General features: G+C 45.5%; 1 protein-coding gene across 1 annotated transcript in view; it reads left to right on the top strand.

Annotated features, from left to right (window-relative positions):
* FRMPD1 (FERM and PDZ domain containing 1) overlaps window positions 1–15,524 on the top strand; it is a 39,139-nt gene that overhangs the window by 19,715 nt on the left and 3,900 nt on the right. Inside the window, exons 6-14 of the mRNA XM_063129074.1 lie at window positions 1,191–1,286; window positions 2,188–2,313; window positions 3,944–4,063; window positions 5,973–6,109; window positions 7,840–7,966; window positions 9,228–9,323; window positions 10,195–10,377; window positions 11,529–11,676; window positions 12,533–13,309. Of these exons, the coding sequence (XP_062985144.1) occupies window positions 1,191–1,286; window positions 2,188–2,313; window positions 3,944–4,063; window positions 5,973–6,109; window positions 7,840–7,966; window positions 9,228–9,323; window positions 10,195–10,377; window positions 11,529–11,676; window positions 12,533–13,309 (1,810 nt within the window). The remainder of the gene's footprint in view (window positions 1–1,190; window positions 1,287–2,187; window positions 2,314–3,943; window positions 4,064–5,972; window positions 6,110–7,839; window positions 7,967–9,227; window positions 9,324–10,194; window positions 10,378–11,528; window positions 11,677–12,532; window positions 13,310–15,524) is intronic.

Genomic DNA, 15,524 nt, shown 5'->3' on the forward strand with positions numbered 1-15,524 from the left:
CATTCAAAGTCAGGGTGCCGTCACACAAAAGGCCCGCTCCGTTGTTCCTAGACAATGAACTTCTCCTGGTGAGGAAAACCAGAGAAAGACTCTCCCTTGAAGCTCTTAATATAATGCAAGAAGACCTTAAGACAAAGACAAACGCTACTGTTGAATTGCAGCAATAATTCTCAATTGATATTTCAGCAAGGCGCCCTTGTTTGCTTGCAGGCCTTTAAACGAGTGGAACTTGGCCAAGTTTTGCCTTCTAGGCTTCTGGTCCCTAAGGCTAGCAGAACAGATCATGGCTACATTGTTTTAATCTGCATGTGCACTTGTGGACTCCATTGCTGAAGGAGGATTCGTACTTTCGGTTCTGTAGCTATAAAATACTGTGCTCTGAGGAAGGCAACAGACTACCACGTGCTTGGCAAAGAGGAAGCATCTGTGTAATTGGAAATTGTAGAAAATCTAGCATGTGGTAGGATATTCCCTTCTCTAGAATACATTACGTTGTAGAGACAGAATTAAATAAATCCTTCGACCCTGTTGACTTGTATGTGCATATTGAGTATATAGCAGTCTGAGAAAACTGTTAAAAGTTAATGATGTATTTATTTTCAGTATTTCTATGCTGCCCCTGGGCCCATTACCAAAGTTCTCTGGGAAGTTTACACTAAAACAAACCGTACAAATAAAAAGCATTAAAAACATTAGGCAGCATCAGGTAAGATTAATCAATACAAGACTTGCAAGCAACGCAAAAAAGAGCTTAAAACTTTCCAAGTTCCAAAAACGTTAGAAGCCTTTAAAAGCCATTAAGAACCTCTTAAAAACCTAATAGAGTTTTTAAAGTCTTTGCTTGGCATCAAAAAGAGTACCAAATGGGTGACAAGCTAAACTCACTGGGAAGGGCGTTTTTTTACAGCCTGGGAGCTACCACTGAGAAGGTCCTCTCCCTATTACCCACTTGCCACACCTCACTTGGTGCACCAAGAGAGCTGGCATCTGAATTGCCTCCAAACTAAGCAAATCTTACTTTGTGGGTGGAACAATATTTGTATTTAGAATCCCCTTTGCTCAACTGCAGGTCATCTGTGATCTTCCAAGAGGAAATCTTCCAGTTAGATCTGCCAGACAGAATACTAAAGCCAAATAATATGGTATGTTGTATGGAAACTATATTCTGTTTTGTCTTCTTTGTTTTCTAGGGAAGTTCTCTCCTGTGTATGCCCAACGTGCTCAAGGTGTACTTGGAAAATGGACAGACAAAAGCTTTCAAGTTTGAGGCAAAGACGACGGTCAAGGTACTTTGACTTGGACACCTGGTTTTACTCATTATATTATAAGCTAATTAAATCCGGGACTGGCATATTGTAGAATAGGGGATCGATAGAAAGTAGATCTCCAGATGTTTTGGACCAGCGCCCTGAAATCCTGATCATTGGCCATGCTTCTCAGAGATGGTCTAAAATGATCCATTTTAGAAAGTGTAGGAGCCTGATGCACAGATCAATTTTTCAACATTTCAGTGGTGAGAGGTGTCTCAGAAGCAGCATATGAAGACTGCAAATTGCAGCATCCCTACTGACACCCACATAATACCCATACCTATAAGATTATCTAGTTTTGATTTGATGTTATTTTCATTTGATGGCATGGTAAGATTACGTTATGGCTTGCAGGTAATGCATTTTGTTGCAGATTCTATGGCCGCAATCCCTTAAATACTTAAGTGCCCCCCAAAAAATCAATGGCTCTTTTTAAGCATGCATAACTCTGTGCTGGATTGTAATTTCTATTCTCAGCCTTCCAGGCATAATTTCCCCATCCATTGGAGGTGCTTAGCAGCACCTGGAATTAGTCAATCAACTGCAACAAGTAATCTTTTGTGTCAAGAGGCCTGCCGCGCTCTCACGCCACTTGTGGGCATTTGGGTGGACCGTGCATGGAATAGCTTCTCAGTGAACTGTGCCACATGGGTCAGATCTACCTCTCTCCCACTCTGCTGCCCTTGATGGTTCCCCAGATCTGCTGTCTGAGGCGGCCACTTCACCTTGCTTCGTGTGTAGGACCGCTTCTGTGTAAAATTAAGCAGTACAGGAATATCTACAGGGTGGCTGTGTGTGTGGTGCGGCGGGAAGGGACAATTTCTCCAGTGCATTGACATGTTCTTTAATTTGTGATTTTGCCGTCAATCATTGGCAGGACATTATTCTAACTTTGAAAGAAAAGCTTTCCATTCGAAGTATTGATCATTTTGCCTTGGTCTTGGAAGAGCAGTACAATGTGTTGAAGATGTATCTTCTACATGAGGACGAGCTCATCATACAGGTAAGTTTCTGTGCTTTAGGGTACTCCCATCAGTGATGGTGGTAGGCAAATAGGAAGAGCAACAGGAAGTACTTTTTTGAAGGGATGCTTTCTGTTTGCAGCGGCTTAGAGCTACTGTTATTGTTCTGACATGATAGCACCTCTGTCTCCTTTACCAGTCCTCCTGGCCCAGGGATGGGGAAAGCTATGGCCCTCCAGATGTTGTTGGACTCCAACTCCCCAGCCCTAACCAGCATAGCCAATGGTCAGGGGTGATAGGATCTGTAGTCCAATTGTTTTAAACTATCAAAAGAACTTTGGTGGTTATTATTATTATTATTATTATTATTATTATTATTATTATTAACAACAGTCTTGAAGGTCACAGATTCTCCATCCCTGTACTAGTCTGTTTAGATTAGCAGACAACAAAATGTAGGGATTCCCTCAGAGCGTACGGATTGTGATTGATTGGCATTCCGATTCAGGGCACTGATCGCCTTCAAAACCCGGTTATAAGGAAGCAGTTTTTTTTCAGTCTGAAATATGAATTACCACAAGGCGCTGCCGTTTTCTATAAAACCTTCTCTTCTCACAATTGCTAGTGTTTCAGAACAGTATTACAGCCACGTATTCTGTTGTTCAGGGTAAAGCTATTATGGCCCTCTCTCTAGGTCAGCTTTCCCCGACCTAGAGGGAAAACGGTGGCCACAAAGGGCCATTTTCCTTTTATGGCCAGCATAGTTTGCGGCCATAGATATACAAAAAAACAGAGCCCCCATGATATCTTGAAATCGTGGCACGGCGGTGGCAGCGATACCTCCATGTTGGCGTTGGCGATGTGGCAGCGGCAGTGATGTGACGGCAGCTGAATGGGGAGGGCAGGGAGAGGGAGGTGACTCCAATGGGCTCACGGCCGGCCTTATGCTAGCTTTCCCAGGAGGGAGGGAGGGCCCAGCGCCACTCCGAAGTGGCCCGAAGTGCCCCAAGGCTTCGGTACCAATTTGCTTCAGCTTCGGGCCAACCCGGAACTGAGCTGAGGCAGTCCAAATCGGGGGCCCTCACCTCAATTTTTGGGGATTTGGCCTGAGGCAGTGCACAGCCCTACAAATTGCACAAACCAGCCATACACAAGTTTTCTTGCTTTGCATATTTAATTCCAAAATATTTAGTATTCAGCATAGTTTATTCTGCTTCTCCTACCCACAGGAAGAGGCAATGAGTTAAATGGGATGCTAAAGCCCCATCTCATTGATAACTCCAAATCTTATTCTGCAACTCTTCTGGAATTTCAGGAGGAATCGCCCACAGTTTTTCAAGCAATTGTTATTACAATCCAACAGAAGCATGTGCTTAATAATTAAAAAAAATACATCAGATGTTCTTAAGGAGCTAGAGTTGGGATAGCTGCATGATAGCGGTTATTCTGAAAACCTACAATTTTACTCTCACTTTCCCCCCGATAGGTTTATCATTTTTAATACTGCATCGGTTTTAAATTAGGTGTTTTATAGTTGTATGCCGCCCTGGGAGGACTCCTGTTCGGAAAGGCAGCAAAAAAAAAAGGGGGGAGGAGAAAAAAGTGGCCAATTTTTTAATTTTAAATAAAGAAAAAATAAAGAAAGGAAGCTCTCCTATTTCTTCATTTCAGGTAGTTCAGAGGAAAGAATCTCATGCCTATCGGTGCCTCTTCAGAGTCTGCTTTATACCGAGAGACCCTCTGCATCTGTTGCAGCAAGATCCCGTTGCCTTTGAATATCTCTACTTGCAGGTGATGGGCTAATACGTCATGTGTCAGACTGTAGTCCTGTCTGCCTTGGTTGGGTTTTTAGCAACACAGAGAAAGCCAAGAGGTATTTCTCAAGTTTTATACCTTTGCAGCACCTCTGGTGCCTTCACATCCCATTGAAAGTGTTTGCATAGATAACCCATCCATGTCTGTCTCACGTATGTGACTCGTAGATACAACACAAATACAAATATGAAAGCAAGTAAACTAGGGCTATACATGATATTCTTTTGTATTTGTATGTTCGTTGTGTGTGTTTATTCATATTTGTGTTTATAAGAACACATATAAGAACATAAGAAGAGCCCTGGTGCTGGATCAGACCAAGGGTCCACCTAGTCCAGCACTCTGTTCACACAGTGGCCAACCAGCTGTTGACCAAGACTAACAAAGCAGGACATGATGCAACAGCACCCTCTTGCCCATGTTCCCCAGCAACTGGTGCACACAGGCTTACTGCCTCGGATACTGGAGGTAGCACAGAGCCATCTGGGCTGGTAGCCATCGAAAGCCTTCTCCTCCAGGAATTTATCCAACCCCCTTTTAAAGCCATCCAAAGTGGTGGCCATCACAAGGGACTTCTGTCCTTCTGTTTACTCTCTACGTCTTGCAGCTCTAAGTTCATGTGTCAATCATACAGAGGAAATGTTGGCAGGAAAAAAAATGGGCAGCTTTCACACATGCATGTATCCTCCTTGATTTTGCACATCATCATCATCTCATGTGGCTGAAGGCGCAGTGACTCCACTGGAAAGCTTTGTTTTTGTGATGATATGCCAATTCTATGTGTGATATTTGATCCACAAGGTTCATTCACGCGGTCGCCATTTGATACGGTAACCGAGAAGTTAAGACATGCGTGTGTGAACCAATCCGGAGTGCCACAGCAGAGCAGGGAAGTTCAGTAACTGACTGTGGCCATCTGTCTGATAATACCAAGAGCAGCAAAGATTGCTTGTGGGGATTGGGTGGGAATGGCTTGGTGTAAGTGAGGGGTGGGCAGAACCTCAAGATCTACCCAGCTGGCAGCTGGTGCAAAAGATATACATTTAGAATTAGTGGATTCTGAGCCCAGGAATTCGTTTTGAGTACCAGAGTTGAATGGAGCTCATAGTCCTCCTACGCAAAAAAAAAATCTACTCCTGGGGGCTGTCTTCATGGTGCCAGGTTGGCACCGCCTCCCTCTCAAACCCCACACTTTCCCTCCCCCCAGGTGGCACCAGGTAAACCTGACACCGAGGAGGGAGCACAGGGGTTCTGGGCGGCCATCCGGGTACCAGAGCCACCCCTGGCCTCTTCCTAGTGGAAGGCGACCAATCGCTGTTCGCCTTCGCGATAAACCCTTGACTTTTTCACACCGCAGCATTGCAGGGAAGCCCCAGCGAAGCTGCGCCTGCATCATCTCACTGACGCAGCGCAGATCCACAGCCACCACGGGGCTCTCCCCATGTATAGAAACCCCCCTGGTTACCCCAAGCTTTATTTCAGCAATATAATTTGGGATGGCAGGACGGGCGGTGGGGGGGGAGTCATACTGTTGCTGCTATTCCCAAACAATTAGGAGTGAGAAATCCTTGCTCATCACCCAGATCTCAGATCTACCTTCTACCCACCCTTGATCCGTGGAGGCTAGTGGCTCTGAAGTGAATGGGGCAGTCAATCTGCTCCGGGTTTCAGTCAGAGCTCTAAAGGAGCTGTCCAAGGAGCTGAACCTGTTTGGGATATAGCGTTCAGCACCTTGGAGAGCTCCTTTATAATTCTGGCTGGTTCTGGCTGAACCCCGGAACGGATTCACAGCCCCACTGACATCGGAGCCACCAGCCTCCACTGCCCATGGTGTCAATGGAAGCGTGCTTCTCTTCACTGGCTAACCTGGCTGCGTCCATTTCAGAGCTGCAGCGATGTGCTCCAGGAAAGGTTTGCTGTCGAGATGAAGTGCAGCGTTGCTTTGCGGTTGGCTGCACTGCACATACAAGAGCGGATCATCACTTGCGCTCAGCCACAGAAAGTCTCTCTGAAGTATATAGAGTAAGTGAAAATGTGTCTCTGTGCCTTTAAAAAATGGAAATACTAGCTCATAGGTGACTGCCTTGCATTCAGTTGCCCCTTTAAGGACACCTTGCACATATATGCATTCCCTATGTGGAGAGTATGTCCATGTAGAAGATAACATGAAACACACCTGTGGGGTGTGAGTCACACATGTATGGTATTATAGCATGTGTGTAATGCCAGCATGTCATGGTGAGTGGCATCCTTGGACTTTTTACCAGGGAAATCCAGGTTAAAAGCCCCACTTAATGATAACACTCTGGGTTCCCACGACACGCTAACCCACAGTCAGTGGTTGAGTGTGGATTGTTGTTGAACCGTGGGTGATTGTGTTGTCTGAATGCAGCGTATTTTCCACATGGTGGTTTGTTCACCATGCCGTGTGGCTTATTTTTCTTGAACAAGCCACCTTAAAAAACCATGTATTGCTGTTGGGTTGTTCGGGGTGGTTAACACGCCACACAGCATGGTTAAGCCACCCTGTGAAAAATGTGTCATCTGAATGCAGCACGCTAACCCATGGCTCAACAAAAACCCACACTCAACCACTGGGTGTGGGTTAGTGTGTCGTGTGGACCCAGCCACCATTTTACCTTGGGCCAGTCATTAATTCACTGGCTCTCAGCGAAACCTACTTCACAGAATTGTTTTGAAGATCAAATGGATAATGTTCATGGATAATGTTCAGAGCTTCGTGTAGAAAGGGTGGGATACAAAATGTAATAAATGCTCACTGGGAAACTGAAAGATGCTAATTCCCACTAGAATTACTTTAGGAAAAACTATAGTGAAAGACCCATTCACAGATGGCAAACTCACAGCTGTATAAGGAAGAAGTTTGTTGCACCTTGGACACAGGAATTAAGTGCTATGAACATAAGGAGGTGCCGATAGATAATTGGTCTATCTAGACCAGACTTCTCTACTATGACCAGCAGAAGGTCTCCAAGACCTCAGGTGCATCTCTTTCCTGAGGTCCCAAGACATGGTCTAAAGGCACATGAGTCAGCTACCTTTCTGAAGCTAAGCAGGTCCAAGTCTGGTCAGTGCTTGGAGGGGAGACCACTTGGCGCCACATGTAACCACCTCGAGTTCCACAATGGAAGAAAGGTGGGATATGAATGCAATAATAAAATAAATCCTTCTGACTTGACATGCCCAAGTCTACATTTGGGGTCTTATTGCCATGGCCTTGTTGGCTGGAGATGATGGGACTTGTAGTCCAATACATTTGGAGGGCGCCATGTTGATTTAAGCCCATCCATATCTGCTATTCCCCCTTTAACCGCCCAGAGAGCTTTGGCTGGGGGGCGGTATATAAATGTAATAAAATAAATAAATAAATAAATAAATTTTCTAAACCTTGTTATGTTAATTGCAACACATTTGACATATCCCTCCTTTTTTAAATCAAACTACTGATATACCTGGAAAGAACTTTTTTCTGGTTTCAAAATTTTCCCATTAATAATTTTGCTGTGGACATGATACAAAAGATCGTATCTTCTGTTTAACAATTTTCATACATGCCAGCAATCTAATAATGTAACCTCTTGATCTAAATGCTGAGACACTCCCCCAAGCTTAAATATCATTCTTGAATTCCGATTCCAAACCCTAACCGTTATTAGGTGATAACTTTCAGTACAAGGAGTTTCTGCAGGGATGTCGTCTGTTTGCTTACCCTCTGTTTGTTTTCGTTACAGGAAGGACTGGGGAATAGAAAACTTTATCTCCCCGACTTTACTCCGAAACATGAGAGGCAAAGACATCAAAAAGGCCATTAGCTTTCACATGAAGAGGAATCAGCTTTTGCTGGATCCAAGACAAAAGGTAATGTGGCGTTAGCATTTCTGTGAAAGGTCACCTTACTGGAGAACTCTCCAAAGACGTTGCTCTGTTACACGGAGTGAACATCTGAGTGCTTCTGTTCCATGAGCTTAGCCAGTACTCCGGTGTAGGTGCTGGATAGTTCATTCCAAATTTCTAATGGACTAATAGACAGGAAACATTATGGAAAAAATATGGCTGTACAGATGTGATGTGATATGAATGGTAAACTCTTAAACCTATGAGGTGGGTCGTACGTTAGCCTCTTTAAGAGGTGCTGTATATACTGAAGCCTCCCTGTAGTTGTAGTGGCTGCTCACGGGCTCCATCACAGCTATCACAGGCACCCACACTCCTGGCACGGCGAGAGATGGCAACATCAAATCATCGTCTTAATGAATGCCACGTTTTTTCTTGCTCGACTGACCATAAGCTCAGCTATCTCCCTTCCTTAACCTCTCTGATGACAGCTGCATTTCCCCCTCCCAAATGCCAACAAATGTCAGAAATAAAAAGGAAGGAGAACACCCAAGATAGAGGATGCAGCTACCTTTGTTTCTCAAAGAAGACACAGGCTACTGTGACAGTGAGTGGGAAGTAGCAGGTCTCTCCTTGCTGGGATAGGAGGAGATGCTTGCAGCAGTGACTGTTGGAGCTGTGTGTGTATACACACTATGCATATAGATAAAAACGGCTTCTATATAGTGCCACATTCAAAGGCTAACTTGCGTAACAGTAACCAATATAGCTATTGCTTGTGAATAATTGAGTAAGTGCTACCCACGGCCCTTGCAGTTTTCCAGGGCTGTTGAACTTCTTTCACACCGAGGGCCACATTCCATTTCAGAGAAGCTCTCCAGTGCTGCATTGCAGTGGTGGGCGGGGCTGAAGGAAAAGGGGCGGGGCCAAAAAAACTACCATATTTTCTTATTGCCAGTAACTAAGCCTTAGGAGAAGCATTTCAACCTTTAAGAATAGGGGAAACTGCATCAAAGCCAGGGAACCCCCCAACAAGCAGTGGAGTGGGGCCAGGGAAAGAGGACATGGCTGACTGGAGAACCATGGGGGGCTGGATCTGGCCCCCAAACCTGAGTTTCCCCACCACTGAACGTCAGAACATCGTGGGCCCTCAGCCCTATCCTGTCACATGCACTCTGAGCATCTCAAACGTTAGTAAAGGATCCCAGTGCCTCCCAACCCCCTTGATTTGGACAAGATCTGGTCACGTTAACCTAACCTTGCACATTCTTCTCAACCATTGCAGCACCTTCTCTCTGCCGCACAGGTGCGTCTGTGTTACCTGCAGATTCTTGGAGACCTGAAACTCTATGGAGGAAAAATCTTTAATGCCACGCTCATGGTACAGTTATTATTTGTTTGATGTAATAAGGCAATGCTCTGATTTATCTTCCATGTATTTTCTGTTGTTTTTACTGTGAATACTCACATTCCATCATTGAACTCCACATGTCAAATATATTTCTAAAGCATGTCCCATCCATGATTTGTGAGATCTTTCTCTGGGTCTTCAGGAACACCGCAAAGCAAAGAAAGTCTGAATTCTAGATTTCGGAGTGCTAGGCTGATACAGAGCACCCCACTTGAAGGAATATTGCTTGACAATGAAAACTCTACTTAAAGACACAACTCTCTTATTTATTTCTTGCTTCCTCTTCAGTAGAGACAGGAGTATGAGAAAATGCTCCTGCTACCATTTATTTATTTACTTATTTATTACATTTTTATACCACTCAATAGCCGAAGCTCTCTGGGCAGTTCACAAAAATTAAAACCATTAAGAACATAATAAAACATCCAACAATCTAAAAACCCAACAATCTGGAGATATTGGCTCCAGAACAGTACAATATTCTATGTATTAGTTTCAATGTTAGCTGGAGAGACATGGTTAGAAGAGTTTCTGAACTTTTCAGAAATGCCTATTTGAGGCCACAGTGCATTGAAGCAAGCTTGGCCAACAGTCTCCTCTTCCTCAATAGAATAGGGATCGATTCACACAGTTCTATCCCATGACTCACAACTGGGAGCGTTAACATCTTCCGTTGAACAATATTGAATGCAGTAGTATGAAAGTAGTGTTTGAAGCATAAAGACTGATTCACCCATGTAAGTCATCAATGTGATGTTTGGGCCATTGAGTGATGAACGTGCATGCATGAACTCACCATGGATAAAGTGTTCTAAGCTGGAGTTTACTTTATCCCGTGTAGCTACAGGATAGAGAATCGTGTGTTGCCCTCCTGGTGGGAGCCAAATATGGAATCAGTCAAGTTGTTAATAACAAACTCAATATTGTAACCATGCTGGCAGAATTTTCTAACATCAGCAAGCTGGAGCTTGCGGAAGAATCGGACAAAGTGAGCATGGTAAAAATCTACCTCCAAGATATAAAGGTAATTATGACTTTAACAATCCTTTGAAGAGATCTTTGGGAGATCTATTTTGTGTCATTGTCCAAAATGTGCAGCTGTATGCTTTAATAATAAAGAGGTTATGAGGAACTATCTTAAACCAGGTGGGATCAATGAATGCTCCATGTAACCCAGACTTTTGTACCCTCAAGATCCAAACATCATTTCTGTGGGCCCAGTACACACTCTGAACACGGCCCCGCTTCGCCTCTCTACAAAAGGGCATGTCCATTTTCAACAACTGGAGGATTGGTTGATGTCCTTTAGTTTCTTTTGGTCTTTTTGTTTGAAGCTCCTTACATTTCTGGATGCCTGATTTGGATTTATTGCCAGACATGACAGTATGGAGGTCACCATGCTGGAGAAGTCTGCTCTACAAGGACCCTGTCTGTGCCAGGGTCAGCAGCTCTCTGCTCAAGAATGTTCTTTGTTCAACTTCTGTTTGGCTCCAGCAAAATCTCGTAAGATCTAACAAGATAACCCCACATAAATGCACAGGAATAAAATTGCATAAACATCCTCAAGCATGATCTAGAATGTAACACTCCCCACCCCCACTCATGATACTGGGCCTGTAGCCCAAGCCAAGGCCCACCAGACCTCTGAGATGACGTAAAGTGTCTCCCCACCCCACCCCACCCCACCCTTGCTTGGGATGAAAGAAAAGTGAGCCAAAAGCCACTGATCATACCAGCAGTTTATGACTCCTCTTTCAGCCCATTTCAAGCTGTGATGCAGGGCCAAACTAGAACTGACGTTAAATACATCATTGCACTTAATATACAATTATTATTTTTAAAAAAATGATGGTAACTTCAGCTGGAAAAGAGTTGGGAATTATCAGGATTGTGGGAGATGGGGAGGGGGGCTTGAACCTTCTTCTCCCTTGCTGCAGCCCCGTTCCTGGATCTAATCCAAGAATCTATGAGTTAGGTAGATACAAGTTTATGTGGATCCTCCTTCCCCAACCTGGTGCACTCCAGAAGTGTTGGACTTGGACTACAGTTCCCCGCATTCCCCAGCCAGCCATGCTGGGAACTGTAGTCCAACATGTCTGGGGGGGCCCAGGTTAAGGAAGGCTTCTGTCGATTTCTGAATCTTTGCAGCCTGTTTTTGCTTCCCCTCCTCCAAAGGTGCTGACCCTGCTGCTGGAATCCAACAGCGCCAAAGACATGGCTTGTCTCATCAGTGGCTACTACAGGATGTTTGTAGATGTGAGCCGTTCCATCTTTGTCTGGGGAGAGAAAAAGCCCCAAACACACCGCGTCTCTGCAGAGGAAGGTACGATCCAAGCTGCCTGGGCTAAGGGAAAAGTGGCCGCCTCTCCTGTCACTGCAAAGGTGCGCAAGGCAGAGCAGTCTTGGCCACAGTGGTGACTCCAGTACATTGCTTCCCCCCTCACCCGCCCGTAAAAGTGAATAGCAGCCAATCATTATTGTATTTGTTAATTTTCCTACAACAAAGACAGGCAGGCATGCAAACAGGGGAAAAGCACACCATCAGGTTGGATCCAGGATCTGCCATCTGCGAGAGGAAGGGACTTTTTGCGAGCGGAAAGGCTGCCCTCGCCCGATTTTGGGGGACCCCCCCTCCCCTCACACACCACTGCTCACCCCATTCAGCAGTATCTCCTGACGCTCTGTGTAGCGTTTTCAGGGGACTGGAAGGGTTGCCCTGGGAAGGACGGCGAGGGGGGAATTCACTTCTGCAGCATAGCTGATCCAGCTTAAATCTGGCCCCACTGAGTTTAAGTCTAGTTATTGACAGAAGGTAGGGCCCAAGGCTATATCGGGCTAGCCGTAAGCCTCCGAACAGACTGCTCCAGTCTCCCTAGCTCTGTCCCTTCCAGTGTTCTGTTTCTTGATCAGGTCAGAGAGGGATGGAAAGAGAACCCAGAACCCTGTGGGGAGCTTGTTGAACTCCATTCCCTGTGATCTGAGAAGCCCATGTGGCCAGTAATAAGAGAATAGCATCCTGCATGTGCTCAGAGGCGCTCTTTTTCCACACACAGCAGAGCTGAACCCTCATATTGAAAACTGGTTGTCCCAGGGAGCCTTTGCCCCAGTTGAGTTCTGGGGCGTTTGCAAGCAGGGGGCGCTCCCAACCCACCCCTCTTTGTGTGTGTCTTGACTCGTAGGTTATGAATCTCGAACCGGCAGCGACTCCGAAGAATCTTCTGAGCCGGACTCCTCCTTGGACCGGTTTTCCGAAGCCCACTCGCCCAAGTACGGCAGCGTTTGCCCCCCGCTTGAGGATGAAGGGGAGCAGGAGCAAGAAAGGAAGGATCCAGAATACAAAGGAAAGAGCTTTTGCAATGGGTACGACAACACGAACGATAGCTTGTCGGAAGCCTCTGATTCGGCCAACGTGGAGAGCCGGGGGCTTAAGACCAGCAGTTCCAGCGACTCCATGGACGCACTGGAGGAGGACGATTTAGAAGCCTGCTCCTCAAGTAGGACCGAGTTTTTCCCTTTTTATCCCTCCACCCTTCGGGAACTGTCGGGCAGCGACAAGGCCTTCTCAGAGGCAGACCAAGAAGAGGAAAGTCGAGCAGCACAGGAGTGTTTCTTTTCTTTCCTGCTGCCTCCCTCCCTCCCTCATCCCGCCCTTGCGCAGTCCGAGGCCCAGATCCGACAAGAAAGCGAAACGAGCGCTTCTGCTCTGGTGTCTAAGCTGGCGGAGAACGACGCCATGGAGTACTACAGCCTCTGTGCCAACGTCTCCCCAGCCAGCAGCGGAGAGAGGAACGCCCGGAGCGACAGCCCCGAGCGGGGCTCTTGGAGCGGGCCGGACGGAGATGAGGGAATCTGCGTTGGGGAAGGGGAAGCGCGGGGCTTCGTTTTGGCTCCTCCCCCTGGCTTTGGCGATACCAGTTCAGACGACGAATCCTACGACACAGCAGAAATGCGAGCGGGTGAGCCAGAAGGAACATGCGGCTGATGTGCCGTTTTGACCATGTGGGCAGCGTAGTATACGCAAAGCCTGTGTTATTTTGTTATTCCCTATAACTTCCCTTTTAACATGTTGCCTAAAAAGAGGACAAAGTTTTGCCTATGTGGCAGGGTGTTGCTGGTTTATTATGTTACTATGTACAGCACCATGTACATTGATGGTGCCATATAAATAATAACAATAACAACAACAACTATATTTACATAAGCTAATGTATATGCCTAGATGCAGATTTAGAAATTTAGATGCAGATTTTTAAAAAGCCCATCATACGACAGGTGTATTTATTTTGTTAGGACTTCTTTGAATACAATATTTTTGGTATACACTTTTCTAAGATTTTGAACCAACTTCCCCTGTTCTTTCCCATCAATATTTTTTAACTTTATGTCTTCAGGCCACTTATTAATATAAGTAAGCACAAATTAACACGAAACGTTAAAGTAAAAGCCTTGCTAACATTTTTGTAACTGGTGAGGAGGTTAACCTTCTATCAAATTTACCCTCATGAGACAAATTAATTACTGAGAGTGGATTTTGGCCCGTCTGCTAGGCCGGAAGGTCCTGGCAGTTGTTTTTCTGGAACTTCCCTAGAAGGCCGCAGTTCCGAGAAACGTCCCTAGATAGCGCCAAAGGGCAAAAACTATTACTGATGAAGAGGAGCACTCTGGAATTTTATATATAGGACTAGCAAAAAAGCCCATCATACGACAGGTGTAGAGGAGCAGTCTGGTGAGGAAGTTAGTGGGTTTTGGCCCCTCTGCTAGGCCGGAAGCTCCTGGTAGTTATCTTTCTTTGGAACTTGGATCTTCCATAGAAGGCCGCAGTTCCGAGAAATGTCGCTAGATGGCACCAGAGGGCAAAACCTAGAAGTGGCTTGGAGGCACCCTCTGGCCTTCTATCTTGGAACTTCCCTAGATGGCAGTAATTTATCTTGGTAGATGGCAGCTATTTTTCTTGGAACTTCCATAGAACGCCCGTGAGCTCAGAATTTTTAAACATGCAAATAGGAGAGAATGCAGAGACAGTGGATTGGCTTATAAGTGCAAATAGGAGAGAAAACGCAAATAGGAGAGAAGGCAGAGGCAGTGGATTGGCCCACTGGTTGGCAATGTCATTGTGACATCACCAACCAGTAGGCCAATCCACTGCCTCTGCCTTCTCTCCTATTTGCATAAGTGGCTTGGAGGAGGCCTCTGGGCTTTTTTATATATATATAGATAGATAATTGAAATAGAAAAACAACACATCTCACCATACTGTGTCTGGGCGACCCATCTGCCTGTTCAATTAGCTGTACAGCTGTTAACCATTGATGGCCAAATCCAAGTCCATTGGGTGATTTGTTATCTTTAAACTGGACTTGAACTGGACAGCCCTTCAAATAGAGTCCACCTTCGAATAGAGGGGTGTCCTCTGGTAGCCCTTCAAATAGAGACCTGTCAGCTATAAATTAGGGCACACGGCCACTCTAGGTCTAGCTCAACATGATGATCTCCACTGGGTTGGGTGGGTCTAAGGCTAATGGTTTGCCTAAGGCTAACCAGGGAGAGCAGATATTCCAATGGGCGGCTTCCAGCTCCTTGTCTATTGAGCCCACGTATCTCCTTTGGTGTTCAGCTTTCTGTCAGCAGCTTCTTTGGATGAAGGGAAGTCTAATTTGCAGGGATCAACTGAGGTGGTAGTCAGTACTGGGTGAGCACGATAAAGACAGCTTTGTGCACATCTGCCGGCTGTGTAATTGAGCTTGGAGAAGTGGCCAAGCGGTGGGGGGCAGGGAAAGAGTTAGGCTGCAGCCTTAGGCAGCCCTGAGATATCAGCACTGTATAAGATATCAGCACCTTCACTATCTACTACTGAAATACAAAGGACTAATATCTTGTTTTTTATTTATTTATTTGTTTTAGTACATTTATATACTGCCCCATAGCCGAAGCTCTGTGGGCGGTTTACAAAAGTTAAAACCAGTGAACATTAAAAACAAATATACAAAATTTAAAACCAACAAAAGCATAAAAACAACAATATCCTTTTAAAACAACTACTCTGGTGACAGTTAAAAACAAACAAACTCAGCACATGTTGTTAACTGCCTGGGAGAAGAGAAAAGTCTTGACCTGGCGCTGAAAAGATAACAATGTTGGCGCCAGGCGAGCCTCGTCGGGGAGATCATTCCA

Source organism: Elgaria multicarinata, chromosome 6 (assembly GCF_023053635.1).
Source record: "Elgaria multicarinata webbii isolate HBS135686 ecotype San Diego chromosome 6, rElgMul1.1.pri, whole genome shotgun sequence".
In the NCBI taxonomy this organism is placed as follows: domain Eukaryota; kingdom Metazoa; phylum Chordata; class Lepidosauria; order Squamata; family Anguidae; genus Elgaria; species Elgaria multicarinata.